Raw genomic sequence first — 23,642 nt, forward strand, 5'->3', positions numbered from 1 at the left:
CTTCTGAGGATTAACTCTTGTCTGTGGAGAGACGCCGGCATAAAACACGAACATGGACGTGTCTCTCCAGGCGAAGACCAAGCCGCTGTCCTCGCTCTCTGCCTTCAGTTACATCCCACCACGACGGAGGCAACTGAAGGACATGTCCTACTTCAACAGGGACTTGAAGGTAAAGTGGCAAATAATCTCAAATAATGTGCATTAAAGCTATCTTTCACCATTGGAAAGATGAATGTCTATTAAAACTGGGTCATCTATTTAGTAGAAATGTGAAATAATATTTCAAGCAAGTGCAGAAAAATTTAATTTTGGCTCATGTAGATGAACGACAACTCCCAGCATGCACTGTGCTCACTCGTGTTTGTGAACAGTACGGTGTTTAAATGTGACCAAAATCATCATGTTTGTAGATATTCTTCACACAAAACACTGATAAACAGTAATCTTTCACCTGCTTTGGTGTCCAGCTCCTCCAGTGGACACACACGTCCCCTCCCCAGTGTCCCAGAGCAGAGAATGCTGCTGAATTTGACATGATCTGAAACCTCAGATCTCGTTGAGCACACTCTCTGGCATTCTGGTTCTATTTGCTGTTTTTTTTGGAAGCCAGGCTGTAGCAGAAGGTGACCTTTTTACGGAGTGTGCGGAGCGCGCTTTGACACCTGCACTTGTCTCCCTACCGCTGCTGTAGGTCCCACAAGTGTCCATGTATGACCTCGTGTTCCACCAGGCGGAGGGTTACGATATGAATGTGCACCGGGACGACAGGCGACACCACAAAGGACGGGGACTGGACGTAAACGCGGAGGTCGTGGCCACACTTTTGGTGACAAATTCACTGATGCTGTTTCAATCTTAAAGACTCAGTGTGTGACTGAGGGAGCGTTTGTTTGTATACAGCAGCAGCTCGGGCTGGGGGCGGGGACAAGGAAAAGCAAATATCCAGTCAAAGTGCGGCACTACAAATTCAAATTCTGCAACCTTATTGTGTTTTCAGTCATTCTCCAACCTGTTTGCAGTCGTGTCTTACTTTACTAGCACAACGTTGCTGTTGCGTCCATCTGTCCTGACATAAAACAAATCACTTCCTGTGTGCAGCGTGATCTGAATGTTGCTATACTGAGAAACAGAGTTGTGTGGGATTTATAGACTGAACTTTTTGAGGAAAATATTTCAAAACAATAGCATTTATGATGATATTTCACAGAAGTGTTTGTTTTGATGTGGAGCGATACATAGTTTACCATATAAGCATATTTCTAATGTAAACAAAATTACATTTTAATTAGAAAAACATGTATAACTTGATGTTAAGTGGCGGACAGCATGAAATTGATTATCATGAGATCAATAAGTCACTGCGTTGATTCTAAAACAATTAATTAACATTCCCTTTTCTTGCAAAGGTTAACAATTGTATTAAAAGCGATTCCACGAGTCCAGATCCGTGTCCACATTTTTACAAGACCAGCAAACAGGCTACAGGCCAGACAGGCTTCAACACGCTGTCAGTAAAATTACCTTTAACTAAAAGAAGAGGAATATAAATAAGTTGCCATGGCAACTAAATGTATGAACCTTGTGAGGGGAAGAGGTTGCAGTTGTTTGTTACATGAAGGTGCCGTGTGAAATAAAACTAATGGAATTGATTCATCTAGTTAGTACATGAACACTTCCTGTCTTCTTTTGTAAGAGAGATCATCGGCCTCCATCTTGTCCTCATGTCCTCCTCCACAACATCTATGAACCTCTCAAACCATCCCAAATAACCCTTTAATCTGAGCTGTCCCTCAGATATGCTCATTCCTAATCCTGTCCATCCTGGTCACTCCCAACAAAAGTGTCTGTGAAGGTTCTCAGTCATGATTTCATCACCAGGAGAGCAGATATACTAAGACACTCGGACTTGACAGCAGAAGAGGTCTCACCTTCTTTCATCCAGGAGGCTCTCCCTCTCCTCTCCTCTCCTCTCTCCCTCTCCTCTCCCCTCCTCTCCCGTTCATGAACTCACTGGTTCAGTAGCACCTGGATCTGGATCTCTTGAAGTTACCGGGCTAAAAATAGACTCATCACTGCCTGCAGAACAGAATAGAACAGCCGCAGAAACTTCTGCTGCTTGTTCTCACAAAAAACACAGAACTTTCCCAGCTCCGGGTGATACTGTGTGCTTTTGGAGTGCTTTATGGACGAGACTTGTGTCAGTGTATTTCCCCCAAATAAAATTGGAAAAGAGCACACATTAATAAGAAAATGTACCGTATCTATTACGAGCCATCACAATCTATACATATATATGTGTGTGTGTGTGTGTGTGTATAGATATATATAGATGGCACATATCTCTTAAAGTTGTTTGACGTTTGTTTGCAGCTCCTTCTGAAGACACTTCATCTCCATGGAGTAATTATTCATGTCAAGAAATCTAGCTCACAGTGTATTTCTGGGTCACTGAGAGAACAGCAGGTGGTGAACAAAGCAACACCACACGCACGCACACACACACACACACACACACACAAATTACACATGTAATTACAGTGAGAGGAGAAGAGGTTGTCTGTCAGCTCCTGCTAAATTTGGCCTTCTCATTCCGATGCGTCTATCAAAAGAAAACACAGGTTCTTGTATAAACTATGCAAAGTATAACGGCAACATACCATTTCACCGGGGGAATTGATCTCAGCCCGTAGCAAGAACTGAAGTCTGTTCTAAATACAGAAGTGCTCAAGTCTGTTGCTCGGGGTGAAACGTCGCGGTGTCACTGACTGTATGTTAGTTTCATTTGCTGAGACTGTTTTCACTTCCCTGTGTGTGTAACACTGTGTTTCCTGTACATCATACAATTAAAAAAATTACTAAGATTAAGATTTGGCGATTCTAAACCTGTGCTTTTATACTCTGATTCTCTTCCATTTGTGTAAAATAGCTTAGTATTAGTAGCATACTGTATGCAGAGTGTACAGTATAAGAGTGTGTCATAAAAAACAAAAAAAGTGCTGCTATATCCCTCAGTGCTCACGCCGCAGGTGCGCCTGTGGTAAATTCCTATAGGAATAATACACAACTCCTTATATGGACATCATATCTGGGGAGTGTTTATAGGTCACATATTCAATCTTTAGTCAAAACGTTATGATTCATTTTATATCACAGTGCAGAATCACAAAATGAGACTGTTTTTCTTTTCTTTTTGTTCATAAAAACAAAGTCAACAGAACTTTAAAACTGTGACGTATTTCCAAATTTCACAAATTCAATGCGGTATTTTTTTGCTCAGGTGTGTTTATATAGTTGGCCTCGGTTGTGCTGAAAAAAAGGTTATAAGACACTCTATATTGCACATTCTTATACCCTCTGTATATACTGTATGTTTAAACATAAATGTCTCACAGTCCTTATTTGTTCCCACTCACTTGCAGGAGAGGTCCAGGTCCGTGCCAGTGCTCTCCTCCTCAGAATACGGCCGCCATCCCATTCCTGTCCTCTACGCGCCGGGCCGGCAGCACGCACAAGTGGCCTGCATCAAAACTGAATTCTACACGAAAAACGGTCTCGTGTGGAATGTGGAAGAAGGATACGGATCAGTCGTTCCCATCTGAACGGCTCAAGTGGACCATCAGTGAACCTGCTGTGAAAACACAACCCTGACAATACCTGGACAAGGAAACATAGGGATGAATTGGTTTTATGTAGTAGTAGTAGTAGTAGTAGTAGTAGTAGTAGTAGTAGTAGTGTATGAAGAGGGAGACTTGAAATTTTGAGAATTAAGTCAGAATATCACATGGAGATTTAAGTCGACACGTCACTCACTCCGAAAAGACAAGCTAAAGTGACAGGACCCGTTACTGAGGAAATCTCACAGAGCTGAATTTCTTTAAAAAAACATTCAACCTTCAGTCAAAAAAAATTCAGTCAAAAAAACTAAATGTCTCAAAAAATTCAAAGAAAAAATTAATGTCTCAAAAAATTCAGTGTAAACAGTAATCAACATCTCAAAAAAAAATTCTGTCAAAAAAATTCAATGTCTCAAAAAATTCAGTGTAAAAAAAATTCAACCTAAAAAAAATCAGGGTAAAAAAAAATGTTTCGATTGATTTTTGGAGGCAAAAAAAATCAGTGCTTTAAATTTGATGGCTTTTAAAATTCAAAATCTGATTTCAATACAAACAAAATGTCAGTGTTAGTAATTTAAATTCAAACTCAGATGGTATGTGTATAAGTGTATGAGGCACTTCAGCAAAGTCAGTATGTTACATAGAAGAGGGAGATTAATCTCGACATGTGGATTAAATTTGACATTTTGCAGAATAAACTCGGAATATCACGTGGAGATTCCAGTCGACACGTCGCTCGCTCTGAAAAAGACAAGAATGATGTGAGTTCTTGAAGTGACAGGACCTATTATTGAGGAAATCACACACTGAAATGTAATTCATGAAAATGCTGCGTGAGAGTGCGTCTCCTGTGTCTTGGTGGAAGGTTTAAACTTTTGAAACTAACTTCACAAAAGGTTTGGCTCAAATAAAGACTCTGAAATAAAAGGGGAGGGAACAATTCAAGTTTCTCCTACTTTCTCACGTAAATACAGTTCTTATTGTGCATTGTTTTTTTAGAATTCATGCAATTAAGACCAACCTTCCAAACAACAGGGATTTTTTGAGTGCAGACTTCTGTCTTTGTACTCTGGCAGAAACAGAGCTTTTTATTCTTAGGAAGGCTACGGCCTTTCAGTCTGTTTGGTGACAGAGCCACAGTGTTTCCTTGACAGGATCGCACGCTAATATTATGCTAAAATGGTGTTTCGAGAGAAAACCACAAGCCTCTGACACAACAAATATTTAAAAGCACCAAATCAGAGCCACATGTCATTTATATACAAATGTTTAATGAATAACAAAAGAATGGCAGTGAACATTTACACACACTCTGCTGTTGGTTTGTCGGCTTCCAGACGGATCATAAAACCTTCCACTGGAGTCCACCTACACCCCCCGCCCCCCATCACGTTGGCAACTTGATGGCTTTAACTGCTCTATTTGACAATAAACTATACTGTTACATCCATTTTGGAAGAAAATGGAAGAAAACAGGCTCACAGTGCCGACCAGGCAGATATATATATATACATGTACAGTATATATATATATATGTACAGTATATATATATATATATATGTGTGTGTATAAAACACAGCTCGGCAGGCAGCTTGGTTTGCTCAAGCATACGTCTCTGAAGCACTGACATGGGTAATTAGCTCCACACCACTACTATTCTACACATGGGTGCCTGCGGTCCTTGAGAGCTGCACTAATTTAGCAAACCTCCCTTTAGTCAGACGCTCCCTTAAGACAACGAAGAGACTCCTCGGAGCAAAGGCCTCATCACACTCCGGATAACCATCCTAAAGTGCAGCGGTGAAGGACCGCGGCGGTGCAGTCCGGGCCCCGCTCCGCATCGTTCTCGACGACTGTCTATTCCAGTCTGGCTGCTGCTGGCTGCTGGTAATTGTTTGTTTTCTTGTTTGTTACAGAGCATTGACAAATCACTTCGACGGCCACTTTGCCCCGCGATTGTTTTTCCTCATGTCTGTTTGTTCGTTTTGGAGCGAGAGCACTCAAGGCATCACAGTCCCCTGCGACTGCGACCGGGTCATTTCCGTGTGAACAAAGAAGGTCTTCAGCTCCCCTTTGCCCTTCACGTTGATGATGCCGCGACATGGACACATGTAACCCAACATTGTTAAGATTTGACTCGTCTCCTCTGTCACCTGTAGGGACACAAAGTTGTGACTGAATGAAGTTCCACTAATGCCTGCTTTATAGACACGGGAGACCACAGACACGATGGACTTTGTAACTTTGATTTTCAGTGTTTTAATCCTAAGAAAGCACAGACTAGAACAGGGGTCTGCAACCCGTGGCTCTAGAGCCACTTGTGGCTCTTCAGTGCCTCTGCAGTGGCTCCCTGTAGCTTTGGAAAAAACAACGCCAGTATTTTTATTATTTCTTTCAAAGTGAACACTTCCTCTTTTTTTAGGGATCAAGGTGACGTTCATTTGCGTCACATCCTATGTCGACGTCAAGTGTGGAAATGGAAAACCTGGAAAATTGTTAAAAATTCAACACCCAAAATCTGGTGTTAATAAAAACGAATAAAACTTTTTGGTTTTTCTTCATTTTAATTTGTTAACTAACACTATTTTAACATGCAGTAAATTGTCAACAACAGTCAGATATTGAGAGTTATTCTGGAAAAATGGGAAAAAGCACTCTTACAGGATCATTTTCTGGCCCTTTTCTGGTTAAAATAAGCAACAAAAAAAGTCCAGATGGACATTTAGAGGCTTAGGTGTTAAAGGGCTGAGAAAACCACCACTGCAGAGAAGAGAGAATCTGCTTCCACTCGTGCTGTGAACATGACACACGTTTGAAACATGCTGAAACACTCACCTGTATTTTGCCCAGGACTCCAGTCGTCTCCATCCTGCTGGCCACGTTTACGCTGTTTCCCCAGATGTCATACTGCGGTTTCTGTGCCCCGATAACGCCTGCAATCACTGGGCCATGGTTTATCCCTGACAAAACATAATATAACAACACAGCACGGTATGAGGCACTTTATGCATAAATGTATGCAGTTAAACGTTCTCACCAATTCTGAGTCTGAAGTCGTTGAAGGAGTGTTTGTTGATGACGTCGAGCTTCCCAACGAGAGCAAAGGCAAACTCCACCATTGTGCCGATGTGCATGTACTGTCTGTCGTGTTCCTGGTGAGGATAAAAGAGGGGGAATGGAAATGAGATGAAGGTGCTTTTTTCCTGGGTTCAAAACCCACCTGTAATCGATAGACTAATTCTGTCTGTTATGTTTTTTGACTCCAGATGTGAAAGAAAGGCAGATTTATTTCATCTTTTCACTCCTGCGTGGCCTAGATTCGGTGACATTAGCATTTAAAAAGGATAATGGTGACAATGTGCACATAAAACAGTGCATTTGTTTAAAAAAAGAGGCCATTAGCCCCCAGAAATCTTGCCCTTGTTGAAAAGAAGTTTGGACACCGCTGAATTAGGAGATAACTAACAGCTTGTCTCTACTGTGCTTCATAACAAATCAATTAACTCTAGGATTTTACATTGTGTGTTCAATAAAAACATGAAAACAAATACCTGTTTGTGAGGTATTAGTTAAAGAAGACTGTGTTTGTCTAATGTTGGGATTTAGATGAAGATCAGATCACATTTTATGACCAATTGATGCAGAAATCCAGGTCATTCCAAAGGGTTCACATACTTTTTCTTGCAACTTTATATGTATTTTCACTCCATTCTGGACCACAACAGTACACACAAAAACTCACCTGAGACTTTCATTCATTCATTCATTCATTCATTCATTCATTCATTCATTCATTCATTCATTCATTCATTCATTGTCTACCACTTTAATCTCCACATGAGGGTGATGGAGCTGCCGCTGCCAATCCCAGCTGACACAGAGCGAAAGTCAGGGTACAAGGCTTTTTGACTCTCAATCTCAGTCAGTTCAGAGTATCTGTTTACAGTAACTGCATGTTTTTGGACTGCAGAAACATGGAAGCTGGAGAACCTGGAGAAAAACCCCACACACACGACAAATTCCATGCATAAAGAAAGTAGAGCTGCAACTAACGACTATTTTCCTAATCAATTAATCTGATTAACCGAGTAATCGCTTGGTCCATAAAATGTCAGCAAATGTAGAAAAATGTTGATCAGTGTTTGTCAAACCTGGAAACGATGACGTTCTCAAATGTCTTGTTTTTGTCCACAAACCAAAATGATTCAGTTTTTTAATAATTCTGTTGTATGATGGAGCAAAGACATTAAGAAAATACAGATAAACCGCAAAATAGCTGCCTCTGCAGCTGACTTTTTGCTGCAGAGGCACCAACTCGCACCACAAAATGAAACAAACCAAGGCTTCTGATTTTTGAGGCCAAATGTCCTGAAGTAATCCCCTCACATCTGCGTGTTAGTGATCACACAATCACGACTTACACAGAATCGATTTGAACAGGAATTTCTGTCAAATCACCGCAGACATCAGACAGAGTGTTCGCACACAGTGGTCTCAGGTCAGCTGAGTTTAGAAGAATCCTCTTCTAATCTCTTTTATTTTGACACAAGATTATATTCTGAGAAAATGTCAACATTCTTCACACTTTAAGCTGCGACACACTTTAAGCTGTGTCTTTAAGCTGCGTGACAGATGCAATTCCTGGGCTGCAAATGTCAGGAGATGCCAAAAACTGGTTTGACCTCATCATGAATTTATTTCCTGTGTGGCAGCAGAACCTGTTACAGCGTCCTCCAGAGACACAAAGAAGAGCCAGTCTTTGATTATTTCCACTTTTCAGGAAGCAGGGGCCGACTGGACTGGTAACGTGTTGTTTGTGTGATTAACACTGACACAGTTAATACTTGACAAAAGCTCTCTTGTCAAGTGCTCTTGGGAGCTCTTCTAAGCAGCTACTTTGTTTGCTTGTGGTTCTGGTCCAGCTCTGAAGACTCTTTGGAGCAGCAGGACAGCTGAGCTGGTATCTGGTGCTGGATTTATACTGGACATGTGTGTGCAGAGTGTTTACTGCTGATCTGCAGCATCTCATACGTGTCTGTGGTCCACACGAGGAGCTGCGTGTGAACACTCTGACACTGGCTGGTGTCTGAGGTGAATTCGATAAAAATTCCTGTTCACATGGATTCCGTGTAAGTCGTGATAGTGTGATCACTAACACGCAGATGTGAGGGGATTACTTCAGGACACTTGGCCAACAAAATCAGAAGCGCTTGGTTTGTTTCATTTTGTGAAACAATTAAATGAATCAATTACTAAATGAATCGTCAGCTATTTTGATATTTCGATTTATCGGTGTGAGGGTTTGGTCACTATTAAAACAAGATCATCTGATCATTTTAGTTTCTTAAATGTGAATATTTTCTGGTTTCTTTGCTCCATAAAACAAAGACATCATTAAAAACCTGAAGCTTCTGCTAAGTTTTAGATAGACTACATAGATCTTTGAATGTCATAAGACACACATTATATGGACAAGAGAATTCTGACACCTGACAGTTACACCAGCAGGGACTGTAATGATGTATTCAAATACATATAAAGTACTTTATTACGGAGCTGGTCCCCTTTTTTGCAGCTATAACAGCTTCACCGCTTCTTGGAAGACTTTCCTCAAGATTCAGAAGTGTTTCTATGTGAATTTGTGTCCATTCATTCTGTAGAGCCTTGTGAGAAGGCCTGGCTCACAATCTCTGTCAAAGCATGTCTTTACAGTCCTTGTTTTGTGCAATAGAGAAGGTCCTTCTTTAAACTGTTGCCACAAAGTTGGAAGCATAGCATTGTCCATGCTGTCTGGGTATGCAGAAGTGTTAAGATTGTCCTTCTTTGGAGATAAAGAAAAAAAACCCTGAATTCAAAACTTAACAGGTGTGGCCAAATGCTTTTGTACATATACTGTACTTTTATCTCGGCCAGGACACAAATGAGACTTCTTCCTGGTTAAATAAAGGTTAAATGAAATAAAAAATCTTTTGTACTCCCAGCTACTAATACCAGGACACTTTAGTCCTTCACATATTTCACAATAAAACTATGTTGAACATAGAAGAATGGAAAAACTAAAGTGCTTTTACTTTGAAACATGAACAGTGACACGCTGTATTTGCGTCATATGCGACAGATAAAGACACTGAAAGTGTGAAAAAAGCTAATTTTCACTGTAAAATTTTGCCAGCGAAAACGGCAAAAACACTTATCTAACCTTATCATTGAAAAGTAATTTCTTGTGTTTTGCTCCAATGTGAAGCTTGACAGACATGGCAACAGTAACTAAGGAGAGCCAACAAAGCCGATTTCCTACCAAATCGAGTCCATTTGTTTCTACACACACACACACACACACACAGACATTTTTCTGAATGATGATCTCGACTGCTTCCAGTGATTACACTAATGTATTCAAACGAGCTGTAGTAATGAATCACATTTGCTAGAGTCGTACTGTATGTGCTGTGCATTTTAAGCAGCGACACACACACACACACACACACACGCACACACACACACACAGCCTTCCAAATGTATTTGGACTGCAAAAAAAACAAAAAAATAAATTAATGTCATCCTGTTTTGTGGCCATGAATGAAAAATGACAAGTTGAGTCAATATGAGCTCCGGCCTGTCAAAGCTGTTTTGGCACGCTTTAATGGCTCTGCTGTTATCAACTCAAACTGACTGTACGAACTTTGACCTCGAGACATAGAAAATGTGTGTGTGTGTTGTGTCCACGTGTGTGTGTAAAAGCATGCCTGTGCGCACTCTGGTCCCGGTGTTACATTGAGTCCAGTCGCGGCCATGTAGGTGCTCCCGATGGTTTTTATCTTCTCCACGCCGCTGAACTTGGGCTTGGACAGCAGCTGAGGACAGATGAGGAAACACAGTGTGTGTTAGAGCGGAAACAATTACCCGATTCATCGATTATTCATCGATTACTAAATTAATCGTCAACTATTTTGACGTTGTAGTTAAATGAAGTTTGGTCAATAGATGGCGCTGGTACATTATTTTTGCCCCAATTGTAGCTATTTGTCGTTATAGGCCACCGTATTTAAAGATAGTGCAGGTTGGAGTTGTTTTATGGATCAAATTCTGATGTTTGAATGTTTTTCCTATATTTGAAAGGCGTGAAACAGAGATTGTGAAAATAAACGGCACGGTCAAAGCCAGGATCAATTGCTACCGTGTGTGCAGCTCATCCCTCTGCATTACACCCGCTCAAAAACACAACGCAGAGTCTCAGGGTGCAGAGAGGCGTCAGGAGCACCACGCAGACTGGGTTACAAAATGATTAAAACAAGATTTCCAATTGTTACAGCTTCTTAAATGTGAATATTTTCTTCGTTTCTTTGCTCCATTTTACAAAGAAATCATTAAAACTCAATCATTTTTGATTTGTTGGCAAAATGAGACATTTGATAACATTGTCATTTCGAGATTTGACAAACACTGTTTTTTACTGACATTTTATGCACCAAATGAACACTTGATTAATTGTGAAAATAATCGATAGATTAATCGATTGTGACAGGGTTCCTACAGCTTAAAGCAAGTTCAATTTAAGACCTTTTAAGGCTTTTAAATGCCACTTGGTGTGAAATTTACTATAAACAAAAACAGCAAAGCTGCCGAAAACACATAATATCTAATTCCCGGTGTTGGTATCGTGGCGTCCTGGCTGAAAACTGTTTTATTGGTTCTGCTGTCCTAATCTGCGTGATGTAAGCCTACTTCCTGTATGTTAACATTTTCAAGACTTTTGAAAGAGGGATTTAAGACATTTTAATACCAATTAAGGCCTTGTGTTTAAATGTATGAATTCAATGCCTTTTAAGACTTTTTAAGGATCTGTGGGAACCCTGTATGAAGATAATGGTTAGTTGCAGCTCAACAGTGTGTAAAATAACACAAAGAGAAGTGGGAGATAACATCAGCTGTCAATCAAACACAGGCTTGTTTTGCTTCTTCTTCTACTACTGTGCAAAATAACAACCGAGGTGGTTGTCTCTCCAAAAAGAAGTGGGAAATATTTATTTCCTAAGCCGGTAATATGATGATGAGGAGGAGGAGGAGGCGTTTACCTCATCAAAGTCCGCTATGATCTCGTTGAGAAGACGGAGACACTCCAATCCTTCCTTATTGACATCAGACTCTGTGTAGAACTCTTTGAAGTCTGGGATGGAGGCGAACATCACACACACGGACTCGTACGACTGATGATAAAGATCCTGATAACAAGCGAAAAGGAGAAAATAATGTGTGGATGTGTTGATCCAGCAGCAGGGGAGGAAAATTAGAGATGAATGGTCTCATTCACTCTCCACCACAGAGAGAAAAATCAGCAGCACACTTAACGATGACACAATGCCCCTCAAAATAAAATAAGATAAAAAAAGTTTAATCAAGTCCACAGGGACACTGGGAAAGGTAAAGACATCTATCACAGGGAAGACAGAAGTGAGACAAAGAGAGAATGTACAGCACCAGAGCACATTAAGAGGAAATATGAGTATGTTTGTGCAAAAAGACGCCATCAATTACGCCATGTATGTAGGGACAGCACACAGCTGCGAGAGAGAGAGACAAATCCAGCACAAAACTAATATGTTTATTAAGCAATAATGGAGAATGAAATGATGAAGGCAAACTTTAACAGCAGATAAATGCTGACGAAAGACTTGAATTAACACCAACGTGGAAGGTTAATATAATATAATATGCAAAATACTGGCATTTCATCATGTTTAATGGCCATGCCACCCCCCAGTATGTTCTGGCCTTTATTTAGAGAATGAAGATTTGTTTGGGGGAAAATGTAGATATACAGAGTCCAGACCCCTAAATGATACACAGCAGCTCAGGATGCCACAATGAGTACTAAACTGTGGATGAGAATAAAAAAATAAAACATTCGTCAAAGCGACAGCTTCTCTTCCCATCGGCCTATGATCATTAGGAATATATAGTATTATGTAACGCGTTTCAGGAGTGGGAATATGTATTTGGTTCTCCAGGCAAAGTCTGTGGTGAATAATGTTTTGAATAAATGTTTTTAAATGAAGGGACGGCACATCACTAATAGCTCAGCACAAAGACTGGAGACTTGTGGGGAAGAGATGTGAGGAAAAGACACTAAATGAAGGGAAAGAAAGAAACTCAAAAATCATCTCTTCTCTTGTGAGAGAATACTACAGACACTATCACTTACAAACATCTATATATCCACTTAAAAATCACAGATAATATAACCATTTTCCCAAAAGTCATCACCTTTTCCTTTTTCTGATATCAAAGTCATCCAGTAACAGTCCATAATTGAGCATATTCTTATTTTAATAGCACTCGTTTTTAAGTGGTGGTCCATAGTTAACCTACTGACATACAATTAAACCGGGGTGTTAACTAATTAGATTTTTTGATGAATATCAACAGAAAAAAGGTTAATAAGGTAAAAGGTAAAGATCTCTTCCAAGCGATTCGATTTACCTCGTTTTTCCAGTTGCGTCCCAGGAAGTGTTCAGCGACGTGCGCGGGCAGCACGTTCTCCAGCAGCACCCGGTTGAGGTTCTCCATGGTTTCGATCTCCTCGCACTCCCTCTTGAACTTGTCCCTCCACAGGAAGTCCAACCTACAGTAATATTCATTCTGTTACAGGAGGACACAGAGTAAAGAGACACCTGCGTCATTCACACCGAGCACTCAGCTCCAAAGCTACAGGCCACAAAAACATCTTCATCAGCGCGTTTCATCTTTAAGCCAAACAAAAAAATACCCTGAGTCCCTGATGTGAAACTTTTTCCGATGGAGCCAAATGGATATTTTATCGGACTGATTGGTAAAGCTAACGGACTGAAAATAAAAAGCACGCTTGGTATTCATATGAAATTAATGTCCCTATAAAAAAAAAACGACGACTGAAGCTGTTTTCTTGACGCTCCGCGCTATCGTTGCTCAAGGAAACAGTAAGCAGACAGTGTGTCAGTGTTTTGCATAAAGTATAGCCACCGCTCCTTTTGTTATGTTTTTGGTTCTTCACGCTTCAGGGAGTTTTAAACAGATCCAAGTATGTCAGCAACTCTCATCTATTGGGGTCAAACCATCCCAGGAGTGTGTGTTTGTCTATGAGACGGCAGAGAAAGAGAGAGAGAGAGAGGGGGTGGGTGTCCCTGAACACGCCATCATTACGCTCATATATCTCGGAGAGCTCCAGGCTACCTGTGGGCTGACCTACACTGTATGTGCACGGATGTGTACTCGTATGTGGGAGCATTTTCAGTCTCCGGTGACATTTATTTCACGTGTGTGGGCAGCAGCCATCCAGTCTGGATGATGTATGTGTGCATTAAATATTTTTCCTCCGGGATTAAAGAACGCCACCAATTTAGAGGGATCTACCAACTAATGTGCACACAGAGATCTTGTGTTTTAGCCTGAGGCGGCTCAAAGAATCATCAACCAGCTCCTATCTTTGGGAAGGATATTAGTCTGAGCGCCATCTGTGTGTGTGTATATATATGCGCACACATGCGTGAAAATTAAGTTTGAGCACTTGGTTGAATGACGAAAACAGGAACTCCAAGTATCGCCAAACTAGGCCAGAAGAAACTGAGCTCATTCCAAATGCCGTTTAAAAAAAACGAACTAACAAGCTTGTGAATGAGCTTTGCTCCGTCGCGCAGCTGTTCTTCTGGGATGAATTACTGATGCTTCCCCCTCCCTCTGACTAACTGGCTCAGGAAGGACTCATTACGGCTGGCGATAAACATTTTGTAGGACAAATTTATTAACTGCAGTCTAAAAGCATGTAAAAATGGATTCTGTTAGCCTTTGCACCCCCACGTCCCCGGCCCTGATTTACACACAGATGTGTCAAGAGTAACACCAGCGTGACCCTTTAATTATTTTCATGACAATGATGAAGCATAATGCACTGAATTATAACCAAACAGCATCCGGTGAGATAAACGCAGTTACCCTTGAATGACACAGCCTGGATTTTAGCTATGACAGTAAAAAATAAAGATTGTGTTTCCATAAAAATGCTCCCCACCCTCCTGGTGACAGTGACCCAGAATGAGATGAACACATGGAGCACAAAAGTGTGTCTCCATTTCTCTCTCTTTCGCCACAGTTTTGGGTCCGGAGACTCTGGGGGGAAGTCTTTCTATCCACAGAACATCTGTTGTGGTGTCACAGATGACGGACGGCACCCTAGTGTATGCCACATCTCTGCCAGCTGACTGTGGGTCACATATGTGGCAAACACTGTGAGTGCCAGACTCTGGCTCAACCAACTTTTTTTTTGATCTTCCAACATGTGGAGCCAAATCTTTGAAGGAGCCTTCACTTGCTTACAAACTGTATTTCAGAGCGAGGTGGAGATCATTGTCAAGCAGAGATTCTCCATAAAACAAGAGCAGTGAGTGACCTGTAGTGACCCAAATAAATGTCTTATCTAAAGACCACAATACATAGGCAATACATAGTGGCGTCTGGTTACGTTGTTATGGCCATTTAAGAAGACGACTGACCTGCCGGGCCAACACCAGCAGGGTGATAAAGAAGATGAAGAGAGACACAGAGCCCATTGTCTTTAGATCCTTCAGGATTCCTGGTCTGTTGAGACAGAGACAGAGATAGAGACAGAGAGAGAGAGAGAGAGAGAGAGAGAGAGAGAGAGGGAGAGAGGGATTTGGTCAAATGTTAGACAAAAGATGACAACAGCTTTAAAGAGGTACGTCTGTGTTGTGAATTATCTCATGGTTAAACATCCTTTTCCAAATGGAAACTAAAGTCTGCTGCACCAAACTCAACAGAGGAAAAACAGCATGTTTAGCTCGTGAGGACAGAGGAGCTGCTCGTCTACTGTTGCCTTGTTTGGGAGGTTTTGTTCCAGGTAAAAAAATCTGAACAAATGATTTCAAACACTGAAGTCACAAAACAACACATCTGAACTAAGGTTCGCTTTCACACCTAATAGTCTCTGCTAGACTCGGTACAACTGGGGACTCGGTTGCCACACGTCAAAGTGTGCTTTCACACTTTCTCACTTCAGTGAACCCTTTGAATAATGTATTCCCCGTATTCCCCACATATACGCTGCACGTGCGTATGTTTTGGTTGTGTTTACGGACAGTGTCCTGCGTTGTAGTACGCTTCCTGCATTTAATTCACTTGAAGCGAACCATGACCTACGTTTTTAGGCGGACCAGAGTTCGCTTCCTTGGTGTGGATCAGAGTTCGGTTGGCAATTCACACCTCCTCAAATGAGCCGGACCAAACATATTAGGATTTGATTTAGTAGGAATGGTGTGAATGCACCTTTACTCATGGAGGCAGCAATTAATCCATAACTCTTTAGTGGCATGATGTCAAATATCAGATTTTCTCTATGGACTTTGATGCAACTTTTCCTGTCAGAAAAGGCAGAGTAACGGCAAGATAAAATGGCAAACATTCAAAACTCTTAAGATATTAGTAGACTCAAGCAGGAATGGATAGTTGTAGCAATTACTATGTGCTTTAAAAACCCAAACTATCACTATAAACATGGGGCTACAGACACAGAAACTCTTAATCTTAACACACTTCCTTTCCTTGGATGTAAAAAGGGAGAAAAAAAATCACTGAACTTGTTATTATAATTCCACAGTAGCATATTTTACCCAATGTCAACACCTCATCCTGCTCGCCCAATCAAATAATCATTTTCGCAGTTACAGAGTGTCCCCCATCTTCTAAGATTGCAGACGTCTGTGTCAGGATTCAGGAGTCTCACAACCATCACACCCCGCTAATAGTGAGAATAAGAAAGACAAGGATGATAGTGGGACCGGTCTCTCCTAGTGCTCTGAAAACTCTCAGCTCTAAAGTGATTTGCTCCAGTTGTCAGTCACCTGTGAAAGATGAATTTATAGCCCCATCAACACACACAAAACACCGGCATCTCACTCCTGCCACTTGTAATCGTACTCTTAAGGGTTCCACTTGATTGACACTTGTGTGGGAGAGACTGCTACCTCAGCAATAGTCCTTTCCTGAACACGAGAGGTCCGCTCTCATTAGTCTTTCTAACAGGCTCCGCTCTACTGACGCGAGGAAGCCGCGGGTCAGAGGGTGCAAAAGCTTTCAAACGGAGGCTGTCTCAAACTGTTTCATTAACGCTTGGAGAAAGAGGCAGAGATAGTGTAAGAAACTCACTCTCTCTCTCTCTCTCTCTCTCTGTGTTCACTTGTATTTGTTACCTCTTTAGGATCTCTTCAGGGATAAACACTGACCTTGTCAGGACCGGTAGTCCTCATGGAGATCAGATCCTGGTTTAGTTAAGGTTCAGATATCAATTCTGGTTAGGTTAAAGTTAAGTTTATGTTAAGTTAAGTTTATGTTTATGGGGATAATGCTTTGTTGGGTTGTCCAAATTAATAGAAGCCAATGCAGTGTCCTTAAAAGACAACTGTGTATGTACCGTGTGTGCATGCACATTGTGCAGGTTTACCTGTCCAGTTCATTTGTGGGATACAGCGCTTCGCTAAATCCGTCCAGCAGAGAGGCATGTGTCTGAAGGATGATGATGTTGTAGATCACCACGGCAACCAGCATCACCACCATCTTCAGCTCGTAGTTGATCCTCAGGAACACGGAGCACGACACCAGCCCAAGAATACAGCAGTAGATGAAGTACTGAGGATAGCAAGATAATAAACAAGTAAATACAAGTGCTTTACGGTGGCAATAGATGCAACACATAAATAAAATGAATACATGAATAAACAGACCATCATAATATGCTGAATTTGAAATCATGAGAGAGAGAGAGTTAGTAAATGGTCACACAGACATCTAAAGTGTTCACTGGTCACACAGACATCTAAAGAGCTGGACTTGTTGCACTCTTAATAACCTCACTTTCCATTTTAACCAAACGAAAAACTACAGTGTAAAGATGTGACAACAGATTTAATTAAAAGACTGATGAAAAACAAAGTCTAGAACATTGCCAACATTGCTGCTCGAGTTTATTTTTACACAGCACTGTTGGGTTTAAAACATAATCTAATGTCCACGATTAATTGTTTACATAGTAACAATATTCTCTATATAATGTGCTGGTTCAGAAAAAGCCTTGAGCTTTAAGAATTCCCTTTACATTTGAAAAAATCTGGCACCACTGATGACTAAAATAAACAGCTTGTTTTTCTTTCTTTCTTTCCCCTTGTGATATTAGATCTGAAAACAGCTGCACACTTTGACATTCACTTGTCAAACCTAATAAAACTGATGTGTCATTGTCTGTGACAGAGCTCAGTACACAAACATGTTTTTACCAACATGATTAAGGTAAGTGTCGTCTTATTTAAAGGTCCAGTGTGTAAGAATCAGTAACAAACGCTCACTCCTCCCTAGTATAATACTAGGGAGGATATATTATAATATCCCATGTTCAATCTTTGTTTATACTGTCAAGCCCACACTGTACATATTCTGGAAACTGTCTATAATTTACACTATTTTTAACTACTTATAGTCTTAGTGTTAATAGAAATGCACGTTTATTATTTATTATACTAATAAAAGACTAACTTATCTTTATCTTAAGCACATTAGGAAACTACGGTGGCCTTCAGATACCAGAAAGGTTGTTGTTCTCCTTCTTTGACATCTTCCAACCCAGAAATCCATGATCCATTTCAAAAATATATTGTCTAACAAATCTTCACAGCTCATATAAAAAAGAAATAAACAAAAATTGCTGCTTTTTATTTATATTTTTCTTTACAGAATGTGCTTGGTGAAACATGAATAATATTTTTGGATCTTAATCCCATTTTAGGGTTTTCTAATTCAGTGTTTTTTGTCCAGTACAAGTACCTAAATCGGCTAAATACTGGTTCTTTGTTTGCATAGTAAGCTCAAGACATAAACCACACACTATGTGTTATGCTACTAAGCCATTTTGATTTAAAGGCAATTATGCACTTAAACAAACATACTTGCGGCTAGTATTTCCAATATGTGCAACAAAAATATGTAATATATTCATACTTTAACATGTGTAAGTGCCTTAGCCTGCACTGTTGACCTTTCAGAGTTGTACTTACTGGCAGGTAAAATTTGTTTCCTCCCGTGTTTTCCTCCAGGTAATCCAGCAGGCTGTCATTACTTAGATTCACGGGTGGAGTAATGATTCGGACCTCGGGTGGAACAGTTGTCAGAGCTTCCTCCACAGCTCCTCCAGGATCCTCCACGAAGAACTAATGAAAAAAAAAACAGAATTGGAAGTTTATTGTTTGGCAACTTCGGATTTGTTTGGGAGATAACAGTGTGTGTGTGTGTGTGTGTGTGTGTGTGTGTGTGTGTGTGTGTGTGAGTACAGGAATCAAAGACAGACAGACAGACAGAGAGAGGGAGAGAGAGAGAGAGAGAGAGAGAGAGAAAGACGGTTTATGACATGCACCAAGGTCCTCCAGGCAGGAAGTGAACCGTGGACTATGTGGTATCTGCCTCAACCACAGTGCAACTGGACCTCCCTGGGGGACTGTAGATTATATCCATCACTGAAATGTCACACAGCCACAGTCCAGTTATAATTTATCTGCAACACACAGATTTACCCAGAAGACAGATTATATGTGGTATCTATTATAGCACGTGCTTGGATTATCATGCTGATTGATGGTTGTTACACAATAACTAACATGCATGAGATGATTTTCTTAGTCTGGGCCTCCATGGTGATCATAAGACTTAACTGTTTCACCATTTACAATAGATGCAATACTCAACCTTAAAGTATATGAATCATACATTTAATGCCATATTATTAAACAAGTAAATGCATTATTAATGCTCGCAGTAATTGGTTAGATCGATTAAGCCTGAGCTCTGTTTCATGTCTCCAGCTCGTCCAAAACGCTGCGGAGCATCTTTTAACTGGAGCATGTGAGTGGGAACACATAACGCCATATTTTAGGCTCACTCCACCGAGTCCATTTTAAAATGATTTTATTTGTTTTTATATCCTTAAATGGTCTTGCCCCGCCTTACCTCTCTGAGCTGCTTAATCCATACACTCCTACTCAAATCTAGACAGAAGCTCAGAGGCGACAGAGATTTTTCTGATTGTGGAACAAGCATGTTAGACACGTCCCTTCACTGTCCACCCTTAAAACGCATCTTAAAACCCATTTTTTTTTACCAGTTTTATTGTATGACTTGTATATTATATTTGTGTTGTTTTTATACTACAGTATTTTACTGCCTTACTGTATGTTTTATTGTTTGTTCTTAGGTATATTACGTCTCACGGTATTTTACTTGGTTTAGTTATCTCTGATACAGTACAGCACTTTGTTTCAGCTGTTGTTTGCTTTGAAAGTGCTTTATAAATAAAGTTGGATTGGATCACTGCGAAGCTTCATGAACCATATGACGTTGGCAGATACAGCGGATCCCCCAGCCACCACAGATTGACCAAAGACAGGTTTTCTGACTTGTTTCAGCACGTCTCCTGTATTGGGCGCTCTCGTCCTACCAACACTGCACTGCCACGTTCCACCTTCTCACCATGTTGAAGACCGCCATCACCAGTATCAGAGCAGTGGTCGTCAGGGTGAGGACCAAACGCAGCCACGGGTTGTTGGTGACAATGATGCGAGAGGAAGTGGGGAACCATGTGAGAGAGCAGCTGGACCCCTTCCTTCCCTGCTGAGAATGCAAAGAGAGAGAGGAATTTGTCAGAGGAGGAAGACAGACAGACCAAAAGAGTAAAATACCACACTGTAGTCATCCTAATAGACCAGACAGCTTCATCCTTTAGGGACTTTGTGGACAATGGCTCAAATGATCCCTTTTAAAAAAAAGTCATATTTCTTGAATATAAGCACAAGCTTTGGGGCAGCTATTGTATCAAACTGAATTAAGTATCTTGACAATTCCTATTGTACTGTATTATCTTGTCTTGGAGACTGTGTTCCATTTCCAGCTTATTTTCAGGGACACCGTGTTCACACTGCTATGAGCTCTTGCAGGGACTCCACAGTTGCAACGAGACCTTGGTTCTGAGACACGAGAATAGAGCTGCGAGACAGAGTGAGGACTCCTGGGGGGAGAAATGCAGATATTCTCATGAGTTCAGAGAGTTTTTTGAGTTATTTGTTTTTGCCCCTGCTGAAGCTCATGCGACTCGACCAAGAGAAGTGTCTGATCACAATTACGGTGTGGCATGCTTTCAAAGAAGTCTTTTGACTCTGAATGGATAGCACTAAAGCCGATGTAACGCACAGGTTCTCAATTAATCAGTAGTGTGCTTCATCACCACTCACCACAGTGGTTCTTTTATCAAGAACATATTGAGTGTTAAATTGATGCTTGGTACACACTGATCAAACATAATCTCTCTCTTTTGCTTGTTGTGTGTATGCAGCTGATATCTGGGTCAGAACAGACCCAAGGTTATTAATAAACTGCCAATTATTTACAAGTGACCCATTTTGTGGGTGATAATACTCTCTTGAGTAAGGAAGAGAAATTGTTTATTGACTGTCCGTGAAACACTTGAAAAAAAAGAAGCTGTAGTGGCGTGGAAAACAACACTCATCACTCCTCCACTTGTTCTGGATAAAGAAAAACAACAGCAGCAGTCAGATGGGACTGGCTATTGTCGTCGCTATTGTTGGGGACAACAAAAGGTAGATTAGATTCTGTAATACCTTTACATATAATGGCTGCTGTTAAAACTGCAGTGTTGTTACCATAATGGATACAATAATAACATCCAATACAAAGACTTCCAGTAAAGAAGCGAGACAACACTGAAGTCTATTTTTTTTAAAAACAGGACGTCCTCTCCTGGATCATATTTTTTGCTAAATTCATCATTGAGTGACAGGTGAAGCAGAGGACGGTGAAGAAGAGAGTGCAGGCAGGCAGGCAGGCAGGGTGGAGACGAGTGTCAGGGGTGATGTGTGACAGAGGGACGGCAGCACAAGTGAAAGCGAAGGTCTGAAAGACGATAGTGAGACCTGCTACGATGTAAGTTGTGCTCCCATGTATCTACGGCAGCCTGAAAGGACAAGCCAGCCCGAGTGTGTGTGTGTGTGTGGGTCTTTGAAGTGTAAGACAAGTACACACATTCCCTGACACGCTTGGGAAAGGAAGGCAGGGGTCGTACGACCTGCAGTCTCATCATTAGATGTCACTAATTTCTTTACGAGAGGCATGATAATCCTATTTCACTCTACACGATTCCGAGTCGGAGGATCTGCTTTGCAAGTTGCGGCCAATCACCCGTTCATCGGCTTGTAATTGGCAGTGGTTGTGATTGAACTGATGAAAGACACGGCCCTCAGAGACTCGCTGACACGACGGGATGCACCACCGATCCCCCAAACTTAGTATCAGCGTGCAGGAAATTTTAATCAAATCTGTGTCACAAAGACGGGGACGAGTCGATGTCAGCTGAATCCCAAACAGGTTCAGTGTGAGAAGACAACGTCATTTAGAGAAATATAACATCTAAGAACATGACAAATATCACAGACAGCACTGCAGAAATTTCAGCTGTACTCGTCTCAAGTTTTCATAATGAGTAACGGCACCTCCTAAATAAAGATCATGTAGTGTGAACTATTATGGATTTAGCTCCTTTTGAAAAGTATTCCTACCGCAAACACAGTTGTCCTTGTTTTTTCTACAGCCCCTGCCGCTCCTGACTTGCAACCTCTACGATTCCCTCTTGCTGCGCTGCCATTCTCTAGTTTCCCAGCCTTGACCTACTCTCTCTCTCTCATTTCCCTCCTGGAAATCCCTCCTGGACCTGACCTGACCCCCACGTCACTAAACTCTCCAGCTTCCACCCATCCAACTCTCCGACTGATTCTTGGCTCGTTATTTATTGTGTTTGCCTCTGGCTTTACCGGTTTACTGTCACTTTTTATTTCACACACAAATAAAGACTAAAGACTAAAAAGAAAATACAGTTTAAAAAAAAAAAGTACCAGTAAGGGTGCAGTAGAAACCTATATGGGCATATATGAAAGAATATACAGTTTACTATACACAGTTAAATAGCAATTACTATCCATCTATCTCATCAGGAGATGTGTTGTATTCCTTACACCACAGTATCTTACTTTCCATATTCTGCCTCAAGCACAGATTTCATGAGGATGATTCATGCACACCACTATGTGTGTGTGTGTGTACAGGTATTACTCATGTTGTGGGGACCTAAATCTGTTTACACAATCACGTTTGTCTTCCTTATGGGCACAAAAAGCAAGCCCCCATAATGTAAACTACTACATTTTAAAGTGAAGACATGTTTTGAGGTTAGGATTAGGCCACTAGTAAATATGGTTAAGGTTAGAGTACGTCTCCAGGAAATGAATGTAAGTCAATGCAACGTCCTCTGAAGCCATGGAAACCTTGTGTGTGTGTGTGTGCGTGTGTGTGTGTGTGCGTGTGTGAGTGTTTACTGATAAATCGAGACAAACCCACCAGAATGTGACCAGCAAAACAAAGCAGCAGGATCAAAGCCAGCAACAGGAATGTGAGACCAAAGGAGATCCCCAGCACAGCAGTTCTGTAACACACACACACACAGAATACTCAGTCATTGCCAGAGACTGGGTCAGAACCACCAAACACATTTTCGGAATTTATTTTCCAGCCGTTTACTGAGGGTCAATTACATAATACGCCTTAAAATGAAGATGTGATACGTTTCATAAAATAGTAAAAAGCAAAAATATATTAATAAATATAATCATATATCTGTGTTTCTAAGCAGGAACATCTGATTCAACGCTCCCTGCTACAGCAGCGATGACGTCCCATCTGAATGTGTGGCGCGATGCTGCGACAGAGACAGCGAACAAAGATAACGAGAGTGAGATAGGTGAATCAGAAAAATCAATGGCCCTCTCAGATGGTGAATCAAACCACTGGCTCCCATATGCTGTAAATTAGCGTGGAGACTTTTTCTTCGTCTTCTCTCCCCCTTGCAATTAAAAAGACGCCACACCTGATCTATAA

General features: G+C 41.0%; 2 protein-coding genes across 4 annotated transcripts in view; one reads left to right on the plus strand and one right to left on the minus strand.

The window, feature by feature from the left end:
- Window positions 1-3,916, plus strand: lg20h5orf49 (linkage group 20 C5orf49 homolog). Of its 2 annotated transcripts, none has more exons than XM_044053146.1 (3): window positions 1-169; window positions 692-826; window positions 3,420-3,916. In XM_044053146.1, exons 1-3 carry the CDS (start codon window positions 53-55, stop codon window positions 3,597-3,599), a joined length of 432 nt encoding a protein of 143 aa, XP_043909081.1. In that variant the 5' UTR covers window positions 1-52; the 3' UTR covers window positions 3,600-3,916. The 2 variants fall into 2 exon arrangements, with proteins under 2 accessions (XP_043909081.1, XP_043909082.1); XM_044053147.1 differs by having other exon boundaries at window positions 692-808.
- Window positions 3,917-4,865: 949 nt separating this feature from the next.
- Window positions 4,866-23,642, minus strand: part of adcy2b (adenylate cyclase 2b (brain)) — a 51,020-nt gene continuing 32,243 nt past the window's right edge. The window contains exons 15-25 of one of the 2 annotated variants that reach the window (XM_044052992.1): window positions 23,106-23,190; window positions 20,172-20,309; window positions 18,707-18,859; window positions 17,104-17,288; window positions 15,140-15,224; window positions 13,095-13,253; window positions 11,690-11,836; window positions 10,361-10,468; window positions 6,652-6,766; window positions 6,450-6,574; window positions 4,866-5,767 (exon numbers count right to left, since the gene is read on the minus strand). In XM_044052992.1, the coding sequence (XP_043908927.1) occupies window positions 5,615-5,767; window positions 6,450-6,574; window positions 6,652-6,766; window positions 10,361-10,468; window positions 11,690-11,836; window positions 13,095-13,253; window positions 15,140-15,224; window positions 17,104-17,288; window positions 18,707-18,859; window positions 20,172-20,309; window positions 23,106-23,190 (1,453 nt within the window). In that variant the 3' untranslated portion in view covers window positions 4,866-5,614. Of the gene's footprint in view, window positions 5,768-6,449; window positions 6,575-6,651; window positions 6,767-10,360; window positions 10,469-11,689; window positions 11,837-13,094; window positions 13,254-15,139; window positions 15,225-17,103; window positions 17,289-18,706; window positions 18,860-20,171; window positions 20,313-23,105; window positions 23,191-23,642 lie in introns of both variants that reach the window. The other variant, XM_044052991.1, reaches the window with a different exon arrangement.

This window comes from Solea senegalensis, linkage group LG20 (assembly GCF_019176455.1).
Source record: "Solea senegalensis isolate Sse05_10M linkage group LG20, IFAPA_SoseM_1, whole genome shotgun sequence".
NCBI lineage: Eukaryota > Metazoa > Chordata > Actinopteri > Pleuronectiformes > Soleidae > Solea > Solea senegalensis.